The sequence below is a fragment of the Scardinius erythrophthalmus genome (genome assembly GCF_964197995.2).
Source record: "Scardinius erythrophthalmus genome assembly, chromosome: 18".
In the NCBI taxonomy this organism is placed as follows: Eukaryota; Metazoa; Chordata; class Actinopteri; order Cypriniformes; family Leuciscidae; genus Scardinius; species Scardinius erythrophthalmus.
The window spans coordinates 34,991,255-35,012,053 of NC_138238.1; the positions used below are offsets into that span (position 1 = coordinate 34,991,255).

The 20,799-nt window shown below is 37.8% G+C and overlaps 1 protein-coding gene across 5 annotated transcripts in view; it reads left to right on the plus strand.

The window, feature by feature from the left end:
- Positions 1-20,799, plus strand: part of mapta (microtubule-associated protein tau a) — a 35,549-nt gene that overhangs the window by 4,155 nt on the left and 10,595 nt on the right. For 2 of the 5 annotated variants that reach the window (XM_081393157.1, XM_081393159.1), the window contains exons 2-11: positions 4,411-4,614; positions 9,615-9,689; positions 10,589-10,657; positions 12,339-12,359; positions 14,125-14,748; positions 15,879-15,913; positions 16,033-16,155; positions 16,978-17,053; positions 18,090-18,349; positions 19,381-19,473. In XM_081393157.1, the coding sequence (XP_081249283.1) occupies positions 4,431-4,614; positions 9,615-9,689; positions 10,589-10,657; positions 12,339-12,359; positions 14,125-14,748; positions 15,879-15,913; positions 16,033-16,155; positions 16,978-17,053; positions 18,090-18,349; positions 19,381-19,473 (1,560 nt within the window). In that variant the 5' untranslated portion in view covers positions 4,411-4,430. Of the gene's footprint in view, positions 1-4,410; positions 4,615-9,614; positions 9,690-10,588; positions 10,658-12,338; positions 12,360-14,124; positions 14,749-15,878; positions 15,914-16,032; positions 16,156-16,977; positions 17,054-18,089; positions 18,350-19,380; positions 19,474-20,664; positions 20,758-20,799 lie in introns of all 5 variants that reach the window. The other 3 variants (XM_081393161.1, XM_081393160.1, XM_081393158.1) reach the window with 3 other exon arrangements.

The window sequence follows — 20,799 nt, forward strand, 5'->3', positions numbered from 1 at the left end:
GTTAGAAGCGAAATTTTAAGCACGGCTATTGAAATGTCCCACAAAACTACAAACACGACACTGACAAGAACAGAACAGCAAAAAAATCCAGAAGTTTGTTGACTTCCTTTCAGTGTAACAGTGGGATCTTTGTTTCATAAGACGTCTTGACACTCCATGGGAAGAATCAAATGCTCCCACGTCTATTTGAACGATCGGTTTCACAGAATTCAAAGAAAGAGGAAGTGTATGTTTACAAGGAAGCATTCAGCTGCATCTATTTGTAGCATACAGTCTAGTTTGCAGTCTGAATCATCTGTATACAACGGTTTAAACTTCAGCTTCAGTGTCATGCTAATTGTGTGTTGGAGAAAGTTGGAGAAAGCAGCAACGCATTATCAAAATAAGTAAATACATTTTGTTAATTTTATGTGAGACCAAGCCTATGTGATTAGCATTCTAACTAGGGATGCACGTTATATCGGCCACCGTATCGGTATCAGCCGATATATGTTCATTTTTAATGTTATCGTTATCGGTTATCGTTATGTATATTAAAGCCAATAAATTGATTATTTCCTTCAGCTGAGACTCTTCAGTTCGCCATGATGGTTTTGAATTGCTTGAAATATGATTGAAATCACTTCAAAAAGGAAAATACAGTAAAGTGCCACATGTTCAGCGCAAGTCTGTCAAATAAGCCACATAAAATTATAGTGAGAACATCATTATAATTGTGTGCCTGGGACATGGCTTTTAATAGTGAGACTTTTGCTTTTGTAATCAGCCTCGCTATCATACCTGTCATGACGCTGCTTTGAATAAGGTCTATAAAGAAGGAAAGACCGCTGCGATCTGATCTTGTGTCCAGGCAACTTGTGTCCATGTTAACCCTCACCTCGCCTTTGAATGCAGGAATCCAAACTGAATGTCTTTGTTACTGACACTTTTGATGGTTTTATATGTGTACCCTGTGGCGAATATGTCTTTGCATAGTATCCCAGGTGCTGTGTAAACATCTATGTTGATCTTGTGCGTTCTGTAGTCGCACACACCCTTGCATTACCGCTTTTAGGTTGGTTTGCAGAACGGCCATGAGCGTGCCAAGTTCATCATTCTCATTCTTTGAACACACACACACACACACACACACACACACACACACACACACACACACACACACACACACACACACACACACGCACACACACACACTCATTAGAGAGCCAACTGTGCATGTTTTTTATGCTTTAACACTCACAACATGGCACCGCTACACAAAAACCAACAGATGTTAGTTAGCCTGGTTAGACGGGCTCTTCAACTGCCCTTGGAGGCATGTGGCGTTATGGTGCACATACAGTTTTTAATTCAAATTTTAATTTTAATTTGGAAAGTTATAAATAATAAAAAGATTCAGATCTTGTACTCTTTAGGTCACTAATCAAATTAAATTTGTACAAAGAAGTTTGCATTGATCAATGTGACAGATGGTCTTTATTAAATGGGATGACATGATCATGACTTCTTGCTGTAATTAATGGGAAACCGTGACAAAAAAGACATTCTGAAAAACTTACAATATTTTTACTGTTTACTGCAAGTGTGATGATCATAATTTAATTTGTAATTGAAAATAATATACTGTATGAATTTGAAAAGTGCAAAGGACTTGTGGATCCTACTGTCTTTTTTGTTATACTGCAGAATTCATTTGTTCCATTTGATGATATATATTAGGTAAATGGTAATAAATGTTGAGCAGTCATCACATTCCCAGTGAACAAAAAGCTCTGAGGAAAGGTAAGAGAGAGCAAAGTTCCTGAATCCTTGTGCAAACACTGTGTTCCAGACAGTTTGTGTGCCAGATGCGCATAAAAATGGTGAGATTTTTCCCACTGCCCAATGCAGTGCCATGGAGATTCCAGACAGGATTTTGTTGTGAACTGTGGATTTTAGTAGAGTAAGCATGGCAGGAAAACTCATAAGATCAAGGAGAAGTGCAATTTGTTGATATAACAGGGAAAGTATTCAATAAATGCTAATAGGATAGAACAACAGCTGTGTGTTGTACAGTCACACTGCTTGCTATGGCAGTAATGGTGCGGCTAATGTTCTACAGCAGTCTTAGGGTACGTTTACACAACAACGATGTACTAAAAACGAAACGCTTCTCACGTACAGTAGTTTGGCGATGTCACGTTGTAAAGAAACACGACTGAACACGTAATACGCATGCGCATGACGTCACCGTTTTCACAAATTTGCATCTTTGTTATTTACATGGAGACGATAATGGTATCATTTTCATAAACTTGCACTTAGAAACTCGATTTCAAAAGCTTACGGTTTCAGGCCGCCAAAACTTAATTTACATGCCAAGACATACATGTTGTCGTGTAAATGAAGGGCCAAAACGCATAAAAAGTCAAAAAGTTAAAAGCGTGTAAACAACCCCTTAGGCTTATCTCTTGATTTCTCTTTTCTCTACTATAATATGCTCCTCATGACTCCAATGAATGTGTTTGCTATCACTGTGCGACATTTTTAACTCTCTTTCTCAAATGATAAAACTAAGCAATGCATAAAAAGTTTTTTCTGCGACTGCATAAGAAACATAAACATATAAAGGGAGTCGAAGCCGATGGCCTCGTGAGCAGTGCTCTGACATGTAGTGTGGTTGTGCTCTAAATGTAAAAGTGAAGTATTTTAAAGTCCCCGTGAATCGCAAACGACTTTTCTCCAGTGCTGTGACGTATTTCCAAGTGAAACGGAATATTGAACAGAGGGCAGGGTTTTACTTTAGCGCTCCTCCTCTCCATCTCTGCTCATAGCAGACTAACGGTTTGAGGCGAGTGGTTAAGCGTTTTCAACCTAAGCCGTCAAACTCACGTCATCAGAGAAGGAACGCCATTCCAGACCGGAAGTAACTTTTCAGATTTTTTTTTCTGTGTATTAACCTGCACGGATTAATTGTTCACCACAAGACTAGTAATACGCGCTAACAAAGTAAATAGGGTCAATTTTGATTTCATGTCGACTTTAAGTAGTGGTCGCAGACTTTTGGAACCTACTGTATATAGTCTAATTTATAATATATAGTATATAGTCTCTTTTAAATATACATAGGGAGCATGAAGAATCATTTTTACACAAGAGGTGCTTACATTTTTGAGTCCAGCACTCTGTAAAGTCTCCTCCAGCACATCCCTAAGACTTTCAATGAATATAAGATCTGGACTCAATGTGCCAATTCATGTGTGAAAATGATTCTTCATGTTCCTTCCTAACTATTCTTTTACAGTTTGAGCCTGATGAATCTTGACATTGTCGTCTTGGAATATAGCTAAGGTTATTTAAATCCAAACAGCGACTTCTTTTTTTTTTTTGGCCGGACAGTGTATATAATTATATCATGTTGAAAAGTCATTACCTTCCCATTGTTGCAGTAAAAAAAACAACAACAAAAAAAAACATGCTGTTTCTAAGTGCTACAAGCGTACACGTCAGAATGAGCTGTCAGGATGTCTGCAGGGCTGGGCGCTGTGCAATGCGCTGGATGAATTGTGCATCAGGACGGCTGTGAAATTTTCAACATGTATAATCTTCTTTGGGCTGGGTAGCTAACTGAACATGTATCACTAAATCAGATGGACTTTCAGTATCAGTGATTATAGTATTACAAAATAATGAACACCTTTAACACCTCAATGCTTTGGAGCCGGATTGTCCCGTGTAGAAACTACAGTTGCCTTCAGTGGCAAAAAGGGGTGTTTTCTGTCATTTCACAGTGTGATTGTTAATTACATCGTGTCATTATGTAAGGCGTGATTTTTTTTTCCTGGAAAATGAGAACTTTTGCAAGTGCAGTATGTTATGTTGCGTGTTACAATGGTTTAAATAAAGTGGCTACAGAAAGGCTTGCAGGAGGTGCATGGGGACACATTGGCTTGACTGCACTATTTTAAGCCACATGGCAGTAACCTTAAGCTAGTCCTGCATGTTTGGCAGTATAAATATCCAGGTTTGCACCGGCACTCTGGCTCTGTTTACACTGAGCTTGTGACAGCCCTGTGTGAAGCCAGCGGAAGGGACGGATCCTGACGATTGGTTATTGATTCAACCCACGTTGTCCTTGGAAAAGTTAGTGGAGGACGCCACTACTGTTGACTCATTGAACTGAGAGTTGTTTTGGAGGTTTTCGCCTAATGGATTGTGGATTTTCAGTGGATTTGAACCATTTTTTTTTTCTTCTGTCAGCACTGAAAACCCATTTTTGCCGCAAGGACTCAGAGCAAAACAATCAGTGCCTGGCAAAAGCATTTTTAACTGCTTTTCTCTCGTACAACCACTAACTTATTCTTTCTTTTTTCCCTTCTTACTCTATCCTTTCTCCCTTACCTTTACCCACCACCCTCCCACTCCACCCAGTATCAGCATTTGGACTTGCTATGGACCAGCAGCACGATTTCTTGAGCTCCTCACCCAATAGCCACACAGCTCACTACAACTCTGGCGATACCATGGCAACCTCCCTTTCTGGAATGACCATCAATGATCATCATGGCAACCAGTTCCATAAGGAGAATGGAATTGCGGTGGGGCTTGTGAGACCAGGGGATTGTCCAATGAAAGGTGAGCTTGCTTCTGTGGGAAAACAGGTTCATTGTGTCACAGCCAGTCAAAATAAATACATACCGATTACCTGATTAGTCAGAACTATTAAACAAGCTCTGCAGTGTGAACAGGGTGTGTATGTTATCATGACACGTTCAAATATAGTTAAAGGACAAGTTTAATTGTTCTTGAAGGACGTACTGGTGTGGAATATGATCTACAGTCTAAAAAGAAATTCAGGGGACCTGGTTATGTTGACATAATAATCAACTTTACATTACATCAATGTGATATTATGTGTAATTTAAAGCTGCAGTCTGTAACTTTTTTGTATTCAAAATTAAAAAAATATATATTATGAGCGAGTACATCATGAATCCATTTTCCAAACTGTGTTTTATCACTATGGTACACCTGTAGTAAGTGTTTATATTGGGACTATTTTAGACTGGTTTGGGTTGTACCGCTGTGGAGTAGTCCAGTGCCTGCGTGACTCGTCATAGACATAAACAGAGAGAAGGTGCTCCGGCTACAATGTTCTTCCTCAAGATGCACGCAGTTCTGTTTATTAACCGCTAGAGCGCCAAAAGTTACAGCTTTAAACTGTAATTTCTGTGTTCTTTTTTTAAAAGGAAATATTAACATAATGAAATTGTCTTGATAACGTTGAGAATTGGGCTAGTTCTAATTCTCAGAATTAATCTAATTCCCAGAATTAATTCCCAGAAGCGGCAGAACTAGAATTCTAGTTCCCAGCATGCTTTGCATAGGAATTGAGGAGAATTAATGTTAAAGTTGAGTGTTATTTATTTGATGTTTTTTTTTTTTTTTTTTTTGTAAAAAGAAAGACCTGTTAGTGTTTATTTATGTTATGTTTGACATTTAATAGAGTTAATGTTATATTGAAACTACTCTGGCCTTATGAGCAATGACTGCACTAATGCCTGTGACAAGTAATATTTAGCATATACATTTGCTGTTATTCTGATTTGAAATAAGAATAATTGGTTTGAGGACCACCACTCGATTGTGCTGAAATTAGTTGGAACATCTTAGTTTTTTGATTAACCAGCTAACAACAAAAAATTGTTTAAGCTGCAAATTTCTCTAACTCAATGTACAGTAGTCAACATTTGAAATGGATCAAAACCTTTCATCAAAGTTATACATGAATTTTGAACAATACCCGTTCTTGTCTTAGGACAACTTTGATTAACTTTTTTGATCCACTTCAAATGTTGACTACTGTAGTTTGCTGTTTGAACATACTTTTATTAGACGTTATCGTTATCTAAGATTGATGCACACTGTTGTTGTTGTTTTGCTGAGCCTAAATATTTGTTTTTAGACTGTATAAAAGACACTTTCTTTCCTCCACAGCCAATAAGGATGAAGATATAATTACTGTCTTTCATAAATAATATCTATTAATATGTAGTGCACACTATTAAATATTACAAGGGCAAATGTTATGACAGACATAATCAAATATTTCATGGCTGCCAGGGAAAGATATTATTAGGCTGAATGGTTCTGGATAATACACCAGAGAAAGATTTGCACAGTTCCTACTAAATAATGAGATTATATTAATGATTTCATTAGCACATGAGTTCACCGTGACACTGCATGCATGTCGATGTGTTATCCCACCGAATATTAATTAGCATGACCGCTAACGTGTGTTTCCTCCTGTCATGGGCAAATAAACGTATCAAATGAGGGAGATTAAATGATCAAAGGCATTGAAGGGCGTATGATCTTAACAAATATTTTAGTGTTGTTTCAGATTATGAATGTGGCCGCATTGGCTGCAACTGTTTGATACAGCCTTGTGTATTAATTCCTTTACATAAACCAAAGGCTGTGCTTGACTGGGTCCTCAATCCAGGCTTTGCAGCTGCGTCGTGCTGTAATCCATGCATGTGGGTCACGCTCTTCTCAGGACGCTCGCTGGTACTAATTCAACGCCTTCACACAACCTGCTTTCTTCTGCATGTGTGTGTGGTTTTGTGTTTTTTGTTTACAGACCATTGAGGCTTTTTGAAAAGCACACAGTAATGAAATTGGTTCTCAGTTGGGTTACAGAAAATGTAAGGAGACAGTGTATAAATGAAGGCATGTAAAGACACAATCGAAGGATGTTGAGCAAGTTTGAAACCCCCTCATTCACTGTTCTTCCAAAAGTATAAACAGTTGTCAGTAACTGAATCAAACCAATGAAACTTTGCACAGTTGGCGTACTTCAATGTGATTGCCACAGTCGTTCTAGCGTATAGTGTAATCTGAACTAGTCAACTAGATTCTAGATTCATAAAGCTATAGTGTCATGAGGTACTCGCTCTCATGTCGTTCCAAACCCATAAGACTTTCGTTTTACTTCAGAGATCTATAGATCTCTGAAACTGTTCTTGTTCGATGTGCAAGAACAAACCTCATTGGTTCTCGTGCTCAAATGTGCTGGCGAAACATGCGAGAATGAACCTTGTCACGCGTCAAGTGAGCATGCTTGAGCATCCGTGACCATATTCGAGTGCTCTATGTACATTCGCTTATCAGTGTTGATATGTGGATAAAAGCCTACATTATATGTGTTTATCTTATAAATCAATCATGTTGAAGTCCATTCAATCCATATGGATTTCTTTTACAATCTTGTTATGAACATTTTGAAGCGTAGAATAGACTTTTTATTGGGGGGACAGAAATCGTTCAGATTTCATTAAAAATATCTTCATTTGTGTTCCCGAAGATGAATGAAAGTCGTATGGGTTTGGATTGACATGAGGATGAGTAAATGATGACAGAATTGTCATTTTTGGGTGAACCAACACTTTAAATAAATGATGCTGTCTGAAAGCCCTGGGAAAATCCGGCTTTTCTCTCTTTTTTTCTAAATGTAGTGGCTCGTTTAAAGCCACTGCCAATCACTGAACTCCAAGCTTGTGTGAGGAGGGGAAGGACAAACACAGTCGTTGTATTGACTGACAGTCTTTTGTAAAGGTGCCAGCTTGCAGCAGAGTCTTCTGTTGTATTGTATGTATTCACATACCCTAAATGGGACCATAACACTCTCTCTTTTTTTCCTCTGCGACCCCTTGCATTCTTTAGTGCGTAGCTTATATTTCCCTAGTTTACAGCCTTCACTAGTGCACACTTTCTCCCCGTTTGCTCTTCCTGTAATGGCCCAGTCAAGGAGGAGAGATTACTCAGAGAATCTTCCACAAATAAATGGCACATACTGCAATGGCACAGCAGAGAGTGAGTATGTTATAGATAGTAAAACTAGTATATTAGAGACTGTAGAAGTACAGTACTTTCACACATGTAAAATGTGGCCGCACAGCAGCACAATACGGTTGTCAGTCCTGTATTTGAGTCCTTAATACGTTCAGGTTCACACTCAGTTTGATTATTTAAAGTGATAAGAATTCTCAGTTTTAAGAATGTCGCCATCTTTGTTATTACTTTGGTCACTGTCGTTATGCTTACTGGTAAGAAAATACGGGCTTGACTCTCGTTGAATGTTCATACAGACAGTATTTGAGACGCTACTGTAAGTTACTGTGTGAACGGGACATTTCGAGACTCGCACTTGTAAGTAAATTTGGTTGTTAATCACCCAAACTGACAGTGTGAACGTAGCCCGTAAAACAACCCTAACCCTAACACATTGTTGCATTTGAAAGCGCAAGGTGCCACACAATAGTATCCTCTGTAGAGCCACAGCACTGATGAATGGAAAAAAAGAGAGAGTCTCGAGACGCATAAACACGCTGCTCATGTGCGAGATGCTGAAAAAAACAGCGAGACTCAGTGGAATGGTCAAAGATGTCCATCTAGTGCATGTTTACATGACAAAAAACTGCACAAAAACTCATTTGAACCTTAACCTTAAACTAAACAGCGTGGATTAACCACGTCATCTCTGTCAGAACTGATGATTGGCCCAAACCAATCTTTTTTCATCAGTGTACCGACCGCATACGTGCTTATAATGACAATCTAATGTTTTGTTCACACATAGCATGAAAATGGTTATTTACAAATAACATAACTTCGGTAGCACTCGTTTTAAAGTCCTGTTGCGCATGTACATACTATGTACTTATTATAGTAATATAATAGTTACTAAATAGTATAATATAATATAATAGTAATAAAAGTTACAATAACTGGGCAATAACATGGTACCTTTTATTCCTAAGTACTTTCTTAGGTAAGTACTCTGTAAGTACACAAACTGTAAAATTCATAGTGTTACACATTTATTTCAAATAAATGCATGGTTAATAATAGGAAATTGTCATGTTTCCGAATGTCATGTATGCTCAAACCAATGTTTTCACCAGTCTTGTCCCATATGGTATATGCATATTATATACTGGGAAAAAAGCAATACTAGTATGATTACAAGAACAAAAACACAAAAGTAAAATTCAAACAGTAAAGTTCAGTAAAGCTGAGTGTTGACCTCAGTGTCTAATGCACTCAACATCTCTCTTCAAAGATTTAGCATATATACTGTTTGAGTGCCAAAGTTTTTAAAAGCGATTTAAAATATTGACTAAATTCCTTTTTAGATCTTTTGCACAAAGTTTGTTTCTTGTTAGTTCAATAAAGCAGTTACTTTCCAGCACTGCAGGTTGTTGCTTTTATGGTTTGCCAGTACATTCAGCTGCCATCTGTTTCTATCCTTATATTTTATTTGACAGTAAAATTAGTGTGTCTTTTTAACTTTACACGTGTCCTTACAACAAACATTGTTGAATTAATTATCTTAGCTAAGTTCAGGGATCCAGTTGCAGCTAGGGAAACTATGTTAAGGTTGCACTGAGGTCACAGTACAGTGTGACTGATTGCTCCAGGATGTGTGATGTTTGACTTTAATTTCTTACCTTTGAAGAACTGAATTATTCTTTGCTATATATATATATGTTAAACATGTCTTTATAAATATAGATTGTCCCAAACAACTCTAATGTTATTTGTGTTTTTTAACTGAAATTCTCTCACAGAGGAGTTTTCAGAAGAACAGGATGTTGAGCTCAGTAAGGCTGAAGGAACCTCCTCTTCTGAGGAGAAGCAATGTGGTATGCATTGCGGCCCTTCTAATAAAGATGCTTTGAAATGTTTGTCCCCCTTTTCCCTTTCAGTTTGCCCTTTTTTATTTATTTACTTTTATTGATGTAATGAAATGCCTCTTACTAACTTTGCCTTGTCAAATATACAGTAGCTGCATTCTTCGAAGTTCACGAAGGTCAGAACGAGCGTTGTTAAAGGGGATGCTGTAGCCTCCGGGGGATTGCTCTTGTCACCTAGTTAGTTGCAACTGTGACAGCTGACATTGATGATTGGCAGCAATGTTTGTACTGGAGTTTTTTGAAAATGTCTGTCTGAAAACAAAACAGGGTTCTCAATATGTTTACTTTGGTCAATTTATGTACATAATAAAGAGTATAAATCATCTATAAAATCACATCTTGGTAAGATATGTCAACATTTGAACCGCTTTAATATGTTTGTTTTTTAAACACTTGTATCTTTAGATACTCCCGTAAGCTAAAAACCAAATCTTTTATTTAAATATTCAAAAAAACTCCAGTCGTCTCCAGCGCACAATGAATCTTGGGATTGGCTAGGCTGCGAAGGATCCACTCGTTCTCTCCTTTGCGGCCCAGGGAAAGAAGAGTGCGCTTGTAGGCCGTATTTGAAGGAGCCTTTGATTTGGGACAGCCTTTATTGCGCCGCTGTGATGCATTCGGCCTTTGAAGGATGCAGCCTCTGATTTGGAACACAGTAATAAAACAGTAAAAAATTTCCTTTATAATTTATGTTGTGTCATGGTGTTCATGTTAATCAACCAGTTCATCAACCAGTTATTTGCTTTCAGCTGAGCGAAAGCATGTTAACAGCTGCTTCACTTTCACATGAAAACCTGGACTTCCTTTGGTAGCTTGGTGTGTAAAGCTGTTGAAATGATGTTTTATAGAGGGCCCGCAGGATTCAAGAGCAGAAGAGAATGAAGATCAGCCCCTGCCTGTTGTGGAAGTGGCGAGCGGTATGGATCTTCTCAAACACTGCTGCCTCTTTTGATTGAAATGCTTTGCCCGAATGCCCTTTTCTGCCTTCATTTTTGTGGATGCTTTTATGCCTTGCAACCTAATGTTTCTAATTTTCTAGTGTTTTGTCATATTTTAAGCCTGCTGGTTTGCATTTGGCTTCTGTTTGAATTGGGCATACTGGTAACAGGACCTCTCGCCTTTTCTTGCTTTGAAAATCCTTTTCATGTTGCATTTACAATGTGGTGATTTTAAAGGATAATAATATATGTTAGATAATATGTATGTCAGTGAGGACACACATATTAATTTTGATACCACTGCAAGGGCATGCTGAGAGGTTTCAGGCTTTTAAATCAAAATAAACTCAAGGGAGACTCCAGCCCTGTTTTCAGTTTATTTCCCATGTGATTAGTCACAGAGACCTCCGCTCAGCTGTCTTTGACACGCTAGGTGTGATGTTTTGCCAAGTGTGGAATTAATGCCTTGTGCCAAATACGATTTTAGCCAAAGCCCTTTTTTTCACAGGTCACAGTGCTTTAAATTGCAAGTATTTGTTGCTTTTGTGTATAATTTGTATAATTTGATGGTGTGATTTCATGCTAGGTAATAGTGTTTGCCTCGCCGTCCTTCGGATGAGACGTTAAACCGAGTTCCTGACTCTGTGGTCATTAAGGCCCTGTTTACACCTGGTATTAAGATGCGTTTTTGGATCGGATCACAAGTGGACGAGGCTAAATACAGGTGTAAACGGGGTATAAAAAGTTTTGAGCTTGTCCACTTTCGACCACTTCCAGAGGTAGTTAAAAATGCATTCGACCAGATTGCTTTTGTAGTGTAAACGCTCATGTGATCAAATGTGTTCGAGCAGCCACAAAAGACCGTCTACTTACCTAATGCATAAACATTATGGGAAGCGCTCTAGCCAGACGGGATTTAAACTTTGTCGGCTGAAGACCCAAGTTTGGTTTGAAGATGAAAAACGTTCTCTCACCATTCCTGATTTCTAACACACTCACAGCCTCCGGCTGGTCTTGCGGCTGTCAGTGCAGAAACAAAAGCTACTGCTCTTCGTATGTTTTTCCGTCGTCCTCGGGCGCGTTCATATGTAAATCACAGAGCTTATTTGACCATTAGAAAGATCTGAAAAAATTCTATCCTAATGAAGACATTAGGATAGAAGTGGTTGAAAGTAGACAAAAGAGACAGATTAAAACACCAGGTGTAAACGGGTATGTGTCTCCCTCATCTACTTGTGATCCGATAGACCAAATTGCATCACAATACCAGGTGAAAACAGGGCCTAAAAATCCCATGGCACTTCACGTAAACGAGTAGGGGTGTAAACCCGGTGTCCTGGCCACATTCCCTCCATTGGCCCTTATCAGTCGCCATCCACTGAACTGGCTCGATCACTCTCTCTCCTCTCCACCTATAGCTGGTGTGTGGTGAGCATGGTCCAGGTGGATGCTCACACTGGTGGTGGTTGAGCAGAAACCCCTGATATGATTGTAAAGCGCTTTGGGTGTAAAGTAGTTCATAGGACATGTGCTATATAAATACCTCATTCATTCATTCATCCCTGCAGATGAAATTGCCAGAAATTATGCTGTACAATTCTCTAATTTTTGTCTTTTATGTTTTTCTCTCTGTTTGCTGCATATCCTGACCATTATCAAGCTGGAGGAGCGGCGCCCACAGGTAAAACACTATTTTTACTCTTACACAACTTATTCTCAGATTGTACCACATTGGTGTCATGCTTTGTAGAATAGCCATTATGCTACATTAAATATGATCTAGTAGATTTCTTTCTTTCTTTTATACAAAATATATTTTTAAATATTGCAGTGTGTTTTTTCTGTCATGTTTTGGTAGTACTCCACCTCACTGATCATTATCTTGTATTGGTTATTTGGTTTTCGTGAATACACAGATTTGTCCATTTTATTTTATTTGAATAATCAGGAGCAACTAGGTACTTCTAAAGAGCAGACACACAAATGTGCAAACACTGTCACTCTGTTTATCAAGTAACATTTGCTCAACCAATGGCAGAAGGGTGGAGTGTTCGGGAAGCCTAATTCGTTTATATAGATTTTTTGTGCTACCCCTGTGAAAAGGAAATGCACTTGAATGTACACTGTAGTGTACCTAAATTTTATTAGTATACTTAAAAAAAAATCAACTTGCAGATATTATAAAAAGGAATAAAATGTGCATTTTGTAATAATGTCAATTTAAAAGCGTTACTTTAAAGTACATTTATGTTTTAATCATCTTTTGTTGTGCTTTAAACATTTGACTGTCTTGATTCACATGCTAAAACATATGTAAAGTACTTTATTATAAATTTAACTGTATTTGATATTATGTTTTGTTATGGTATTTTTACAATACAATACAAATTTGTAAAATTGTATTTTACAATTAGAATATTTTAAATATCCTAAATTGCAACTGAATCATTACAGATGTGTAATTACACATATATTTAAATGCATGACACACAAGTTTCAATAGAAATAACTTTAAAGTATATTTTAGTTTACCATAAATGCTAGTACATTAGGCAGTACACTTTAACCATATTTCAAAGATAACAGAAGTAATTATGAAATCACATATAAAGATTGACTTAAGTCTCACTTAAGTCAAAAAAACACTCTTAAGCTAATTGCTTTTATTTTAAATTTAAACTATTATAAATTTCCATTTAATTACAAATAAATGTGTAAATTTATACACACTTAGTTCTGGTTTCACAGACAGGGCTTAGATTAAGGCAGGATTAGGCCTTAGTTCAATTAGGACATTTAAGTACATTTTTTAAACGTGCCTTAGAAAAACCATTACTAGTGTGCTTTTTGAGACAAAACAATGGCATTGACAAATTCATTCAGATATGTCAGTGCAAGTTGCTTTCAGATAAAACAGCTCAAACATGGATTTTAGTCTGGGACTAGGTTTAAGCCTTGTCTGTGAAACCGGGGAATTATAATATATGCAATGACAATAAAAAAGGAAATTGAAATTGAAGTATTTTATTTTTCAAAGTATGCTCAAGTTTACTTTCACAAGGGTAGTGGCCCAGAAATGACATGCTTCACCTCTGTCCAGTTTTATAAAAAAAAAAAAAAACGTTTTGCAAGCAATCATGCTCTTCAATTGTACCTATCGGCTCATATTTCTGTGTTCAGTGTCAAGTCCGGTTCATCACTACTGTTTGTTTTGTATGTTAGCAAAGGCCAGCAAACCAGTTTGATATGTTTGCTCGTTATCTTTCCTCTACGGGTTTTTATTCCCTCCTTAACATGTGACAGTTTTCTTGGAACACCTTGTGTTTTTAGAGAAGGAACAAGTTGTCATTGTTTTCTATAAAACATCTGACCATTCTGTGTCCATGGTGAATGGGACATGCATTATTATAAGTGCAAGTATAAGGCAAAAGCGGCTTTGTTTCCAGCTTTAGCAGCCGGGTTTTCATCTGATGGTTATGATGACCAACACTCGGACTGGAGCAGTGTTGACCACCAGAGAACACAAGGGCAGGACGAAGACCTCCTCAGAAGCAGCTGGGCTGGACAACCAGTCCATTCCCATCATCGGCGGACATCTGTCAGTCCAGACCGCACCAGGAGCCTTTCTCTGGAGAACGAGCAACCTGTGACTTTCCTGGTTCGCAGTGCCGCCCTGGAGGACCTGACATCCGTCGGGGAGAGGATCGTGGAAGCCAGGGCTGCTTACAGTGATACCCTCCAGGAAGAGGAAGAACTGTCCTTTTACGACAATGAGAGCCATGCTGAAGAAAAAAAGCTTCCAGCATGGGCCAGCAGGGCTCAGACAACCCTCGCTCAATCTGTATATGCACCTTCTGAAACCAAAGAACATAGTTTTACGAGCACTTTACCTCATGAACACATGGACACAATGGGCGCAGTGGAGGAGAAAGTTGATGCTACGTTATCAGGGGTTAGAGCTGCTGCTGAAGATGCAGAGACTCATCCTCCTACTAGCACAAGTGGCTCTCCAAAAGGTGTCCACGGCTCCCCGGCAAGAAAATCCCTGGTGCCGGTGGCTCAGTTTAAAGGTCTGTGCTGTTAAGCTCACAGAATCCCAGTGCAGTGTCTCTTCCTTGGTTTGCCTCCACCTATGTTTTACAGAGCGGCTTAGCTATGCACCACTTTCTGTCTATAACGAACATCCTACAAAAGCGGTGCGCTGAGGAGAACGGTCTGTTGTCCTGCAATTGTTTGCTACAAGTCGTCCTTTTTTTGGGCACTCAGCCTCACTCTGTCATTCTTTTGTTTCCTCTTGCAGCCTGTTTTGCGCTGATTGACGAAATCCATGTTTGCTGGTCGTGTTTCAGTCTGGCATGTCTGTGTGCATGAGTGTCTTTGCATGTGTTCACAACACCATCATCTGGTGCAGCACTGCTTTAACAGATCCCCTCACTTTTATTTACAGCCTTACCTTTCTCAAATGTTTCTTTAGAGCATAAATTATACAAAGTCTCATTGAAATTCTCAATTGAAAAACATTAGCAATACATTTAGCAAACTGTAGTCAGTTTAACAAAGGCATTTCCGCACTGTTAGCATAGTTGCAACCTAGTTAGCTGCCTAACTCTTGAAAATAAAGAGGTTTTCACAGCAAATTCTATAGCAAAAATAAAATAGTAAAGAACATTTTAATAATCTAAAGAACCCTTTTCCACTGTCAAGAAACTTTTGGCCAATGTAAAGATTTTAAAGGTTCTGCAATGAACCATTGAATCCAATTAAGAAACCTTTTTTAAGAGTGTACTGGGGCAGCGTTTTAAGAAAGCATATGTGCATTCTTATCTTATTTATGCCTTCAGATTCTAAAGTAGCATCACATATAACCTTTACAAAAAGGCAATCTCAGAATACATTACGTTGAACTCAGTGATAAATCCAAGACGGCAGGCCAGGTGAGAGCAATGTTGACTATAAACCGAAACTATTCAGCAGTACTTGAAAGAATTCATAAAAATATTTAGCGTCATTTGAATCATCAAACTCTAGCGTCAAAATCCATTGTGTGTCAAGTCTCCAGTGTTCTAAATTAGTCTCTTGTGAGGTTTAATAATGGTTAGACACAGAGGCAGGTCACTAGGTTTAACAACACATGTAGAGAGTTCGTTCAAATTGATATATTGATTGTATTCACATTGGTGCATTTTTTGGTTCTTTACAGCTCAGTCCAAGACCAATGGTGATGCTGAGAAGAGGGTGAGTGCTAATAGCTATTTTGCATATTTCTCCTCCACTTTCATTTTCTTGCCTTTTATTTTGCTTATTTGTACACCCATGGGGTTTTCATCCACCACTGTTTTGCTCTCTATATAAAGACCAAAGTCAGACCCTCCTCCCATAAAACACCTTCCTCCCTCCCAAAAAAGTCCTTGGCCTCCTCTAGTAGATCTCCCTCAGTACCTGCCACCAGTGCTGGGCCAAGAGAATCCAGGCCAAGAGTGAGTACAGCTGCCCATGTCCTGCCGCTTCTGTGGAGAATGGTCTACGCCTCTGTTTTACTGGCAGTCTGCCCACTGTCTGGTGTGATTAACAGTATCTGCATCTCTCCTCTTGCTAACTGACAAGCATCTCATTTGCACAAATATTCTATCGTTGGTGTTCATTTTCATTAGCACTGACATCTGGAAAGGCTTTTAGACTTAAACTTAAACTTCAGCTGCAGCAAAGTTTTTGTGTTTCCTGTGGATGGGTTCATAATTATTGAAAGTGCTTTCAAACTCTATGTTTGAGCAGGCAAAAATGTCATAAGGCCTATTTATGAGTGCCTCTTCAACTTTGAGTGGGTTTGGCTCTCTGAACTCTGAGTAGTTCCTTTTATTTGTCTACTAACAGTGTCTAACAATGGGCACGCATGTATCACTGGAGAATTTTGTCATTTTCTGAACCATCATTTAATGTCATTTCCAACACGTCATTTAAACATTTTTGGAATAAAAATGGCAAACTCTTAAAAATGTCTTATTAATGCTAATGTTATATAGCATTTGTATCCACAATTTAAAATATATTTTCACACTTTTTGGATAATTTGAGAACAAAATAATATTACCAAAGTGTAATTAAAATTAGTCATAAAAAAAAAATGAAGAAAAAAATGAATCTGTTATTTTTAATTATATTAAAGCGGGACATAAAAGGGTCATAATAGAGACATGTATAGACATTTGCAGTTGTATTGTTATCCATAATTGCATGGAATATTTTTAATTATTAATGTGTTTCTCTTTCTTACTTTCTTTTTTTTTTCTGTATATCTCTAGGCTCCTAGTAGCAGTAGACCTCATGCTGCTGGTACAAAGATTCCTGCCATGACTGCAGTTGCCAAAAATGGAAAAGGTAAGTAAGATTTTTTTTACAAAGGAGTTTTTAGATATAAATGTGTCATATACAATACTGGCCAAACGTGATGTCCAGAATGGATATTTGCACAATATTAGCTTTTAATGACACTTTCAAAATATGAGGAGTAGGCCTGTGTTATATTGGGAAGAAGAATACCCTAAACTTGATTAAGGTATCAAAATGACACAATTATTTGGCAAGAAAGGCAAACTTCAGCATAAATATGGGTTTTATTGTTTTATGCAAAAAAAGGTATAGAAAAACAAAAGCTCAGGAAATAAAGCATACATTGGCTACATGCTTAATGGCGTCACGTGTGCATTTGGTATTAAAACACTCCAGTCTTCTCCTACGAACATACCTGACACCATCCAATGCTAGGTTGTCAAGTTTTGACTTGTCGGACTGCAGAACATGCTTCTTTACCGCTACACAACCTCTTAATCCAGCTTCTTATAGCTAGGTTGCAGGTCTCATCCAGATTTTCATCCTCCTGCAAAAATGCTCACTAGTCTTCCTTGACCAGCCACAGCATGTTACATTCTGCATGGCAATGGCCTCAGTGTGCTTTGAAATAATTCTGTGGACATTGTGACAATTCACATCCTAAACATCAGCAATATCCAAAAGCAACTGCCCAAGCGATTGAATATTCAACAATATTCTCCTTGGTTGCAGAGGCCAGCATCTTCCATTTGGCCGTTTACACTAAAACCGGCAAAACAACATCTAATAATATAGCTAATCCTTGCCGCACGGTGATTTATTGAATTGTAGGCTGGGAATAATGAGACTACTTTGCCAAAAATGTTTCATTGCGTCATGACAAAAGATACAATTGAAACGTGGAATGCATACATTAGTTTTACACTATTACACAACATGCATACAAAATATTTAATATTTAATTTGAATAAAGTGCGAAGAAGCCTTTTTCCCCAGGTCGGATATCACTTTTGGCGACTACTGTATATTGTTCTTCATTATGAAATAATTGTCATCATTATCATAACACTATACTGTTTCCCAGACTCTCCAAAGACCCCGGAGACCAGTGGGCACAACAGCCCTGGCACTTCCAAATCCCCTGCCAGTAAAGCTGCGGGTGGCAAGCCTCCAAGCACAGGGAATGAAATCAAGAAGGTCGCAGTGATTCGCTCGACCCCTAAATCCCCGAAGAACCGTTCTCCTACATCGCTGTCCACCGCTGCCCCCCTCCCTGATCTGAAGAACGTGCGGCCAAAAGTCGGTTCCACCGACAACCTGAAGCACCAGCCTGGAGGCGGCCGGGTAATTCATCTTGATTTATTTCACTTCAATGTTCGGATTGCAGTTGGGTTTGAGATCAGATCTAAATCAGATGTTTCGGTTTTTATATATACATATTATATATTTTTGCACTGTGGAAAAATTTCCGCCAACTTCAACTTAAAAAGTTGAACTGAACATTTCACCTGAAGTTTTTAATAATCAGAATCAAATTGGCTGTACAAGTCATTTCTACTTGCATTATATTAAACTGTTGAATTATGTATAATTTAAAAAAAAGTTGAAAGTTGAAGAAGTTGAAATTGTTTATTATGATGAGTAATTAAAGTAATGGAAAAACATATTGCCATGACTTATTGATCATATAGTTTTTCTACAGTGTGGTCAAAGAATGAGTGTGTATGGGAAAGACAATTTGTTGTTAGTATTTTTGTTAAATAATCTCACAGTTATGTATTTATATTTAGTTCAGTAATGAAACTAAACGCAGGCTGATCCTTAACATGCAATCTACTAGCAATCACATATCACATAATTACCACATGGCATGCAAGCTGATTGGCCTCTGCTGATCCTGCAGCCAATGAGATTGCTTGCTCAATGTTTAAATAGTCTGGGTCAGTGTTTGTTGTAAGTTAGTCCTGCATCGCCCTATCAGAGTCCCTCTGAAACCCTCCACCTCCCCCAGCTCCACCTGCCTAGATCTGCTACGGGACTTATGCATGTCTATTTATGCAGTAGCAGCAGCAGCATATCTTACATGCTCACAGCAGCGTGTCTGTGTATCTGTTAGCAGTGGCAAGTCCATACTTACTCAGCAGCAGCTGCAGTGTAGCAGATCTAGACCAAATACATTAACATCGCCATATTCAATAACATGCTAAAACTATTCCAAGAGTTGTCATGATTGAAATTGTTTTATCAGTAGTTCCAAAATCACTGATTGTTTCAATCTCATCAGCTAATGAAAATTCACCTGTTTATTACTCAAACATCTCTCTCTTCCCTACAACAATAGTTTTTAAGTCAACTCTCCCAATGTTCTTTCACAGGTACAAATTCTTGATCAGAAGGTGGATTTCAGTAATGTGCAGGCAAAGTGTGGCTCCAAAGCCAACCTCAAGCATACGCCAGGAGGTGGCAATGTGAGTAACTACAGAACACACAAGTTTTATTCCTTCATTTATGGTCACCAAACAGTATTTATCAGTAGCTATCCCAAAATTATCAGTAAACTATGGAAGCTTTTTTCCGTCAATGAATAAAAAATAAAAAAGGTAATTGCTTTTTTTTTATCTCACAATTCTGACTTTTTGCAAATTGCGAGTTTATATCTCACAAGTAAAAATCTGAATTGTGAGAAAAAAAATCTGAAGTTATAATGTCAGAAATGCAGGATATAAACTCGCAATTCAGATTTTTTTTTGATATTATATCTTGCAATTCTGAGAATAAAGTCAGAGTCAAAGTAAAAAAAAAAGTCAGTCACAATTATCTTAATTTTTTATTCCATGACAGAAGCAATCATTTTGAAATAGTTTTTTAACTTTTTATTTTTTCCATTTTCGTTTTGCTTAAAGTTTTAGTAATGTTGTTGTTTTATAAGATTTTTTTTAAAGTGTCTATAGTGTTTCATCAATTTTTATTTCAGTTTTAGTTATTTTAGTACATCAATTTAAACACTGCATTACAGCTAGTTGCCAAGACAACATTTCTCATTTTCATTTAGTTTAAGTTTTTTATATATTTCATTTCAGTTAATGTTTATTTTATTTCATGTTCCGAAAATGTTTTAATGGTTATAGTTTTCAGTTAATTATAATAACCATGGTAAGAATTGACTAATATATTATCATTATTATCTCTCCAAGAACGGTAACTATCCAGTTGTCCGAACAAACTAAAATGCATGCCGTTCCAAATAATATGTCTTTATGCTTCATGAGAATCGGGGAACCTTAAGCATTTGATGTTCTCGTTCGTGAAAACTTCCAAACGTTTGCTTTAAACAGGTACAAATTCTTGATCAGAAGTTGGACTTTTGTAATGTACCTTCTAAGTGTGGCTCCAAAGACAATATCAAACACACACCTGGAGGTGGCAATGTGAGTTACTATGAGATAATCCATTATCCAGACCCGGTTCACACCTAAATTTACCATCAGCCATTTATTCCTTACCAAAAAAAGTATAACAACCTGCTCCTTTTCCAACTGATGGAAATAAGTCAAGACTAATCAAACTCCCAACCATCCCTTACTGACTCGAGATGTTCCTGAAATGTTCCTCATGAAGTTGGAAACACTGTATGACTTCAGATCTCTGCACTCTTTCAGGTAAAAATTCTTGATCAGAAGGTGGACTTCAGTAATGTCCAGTCAAAGTGTGGCTCCAAAGACAATGTGAAACATGTACCTGGAGGTGGCAATGTGAGTAACTATAGGATGAACTCAACGCCCTGTCTTGGTTCT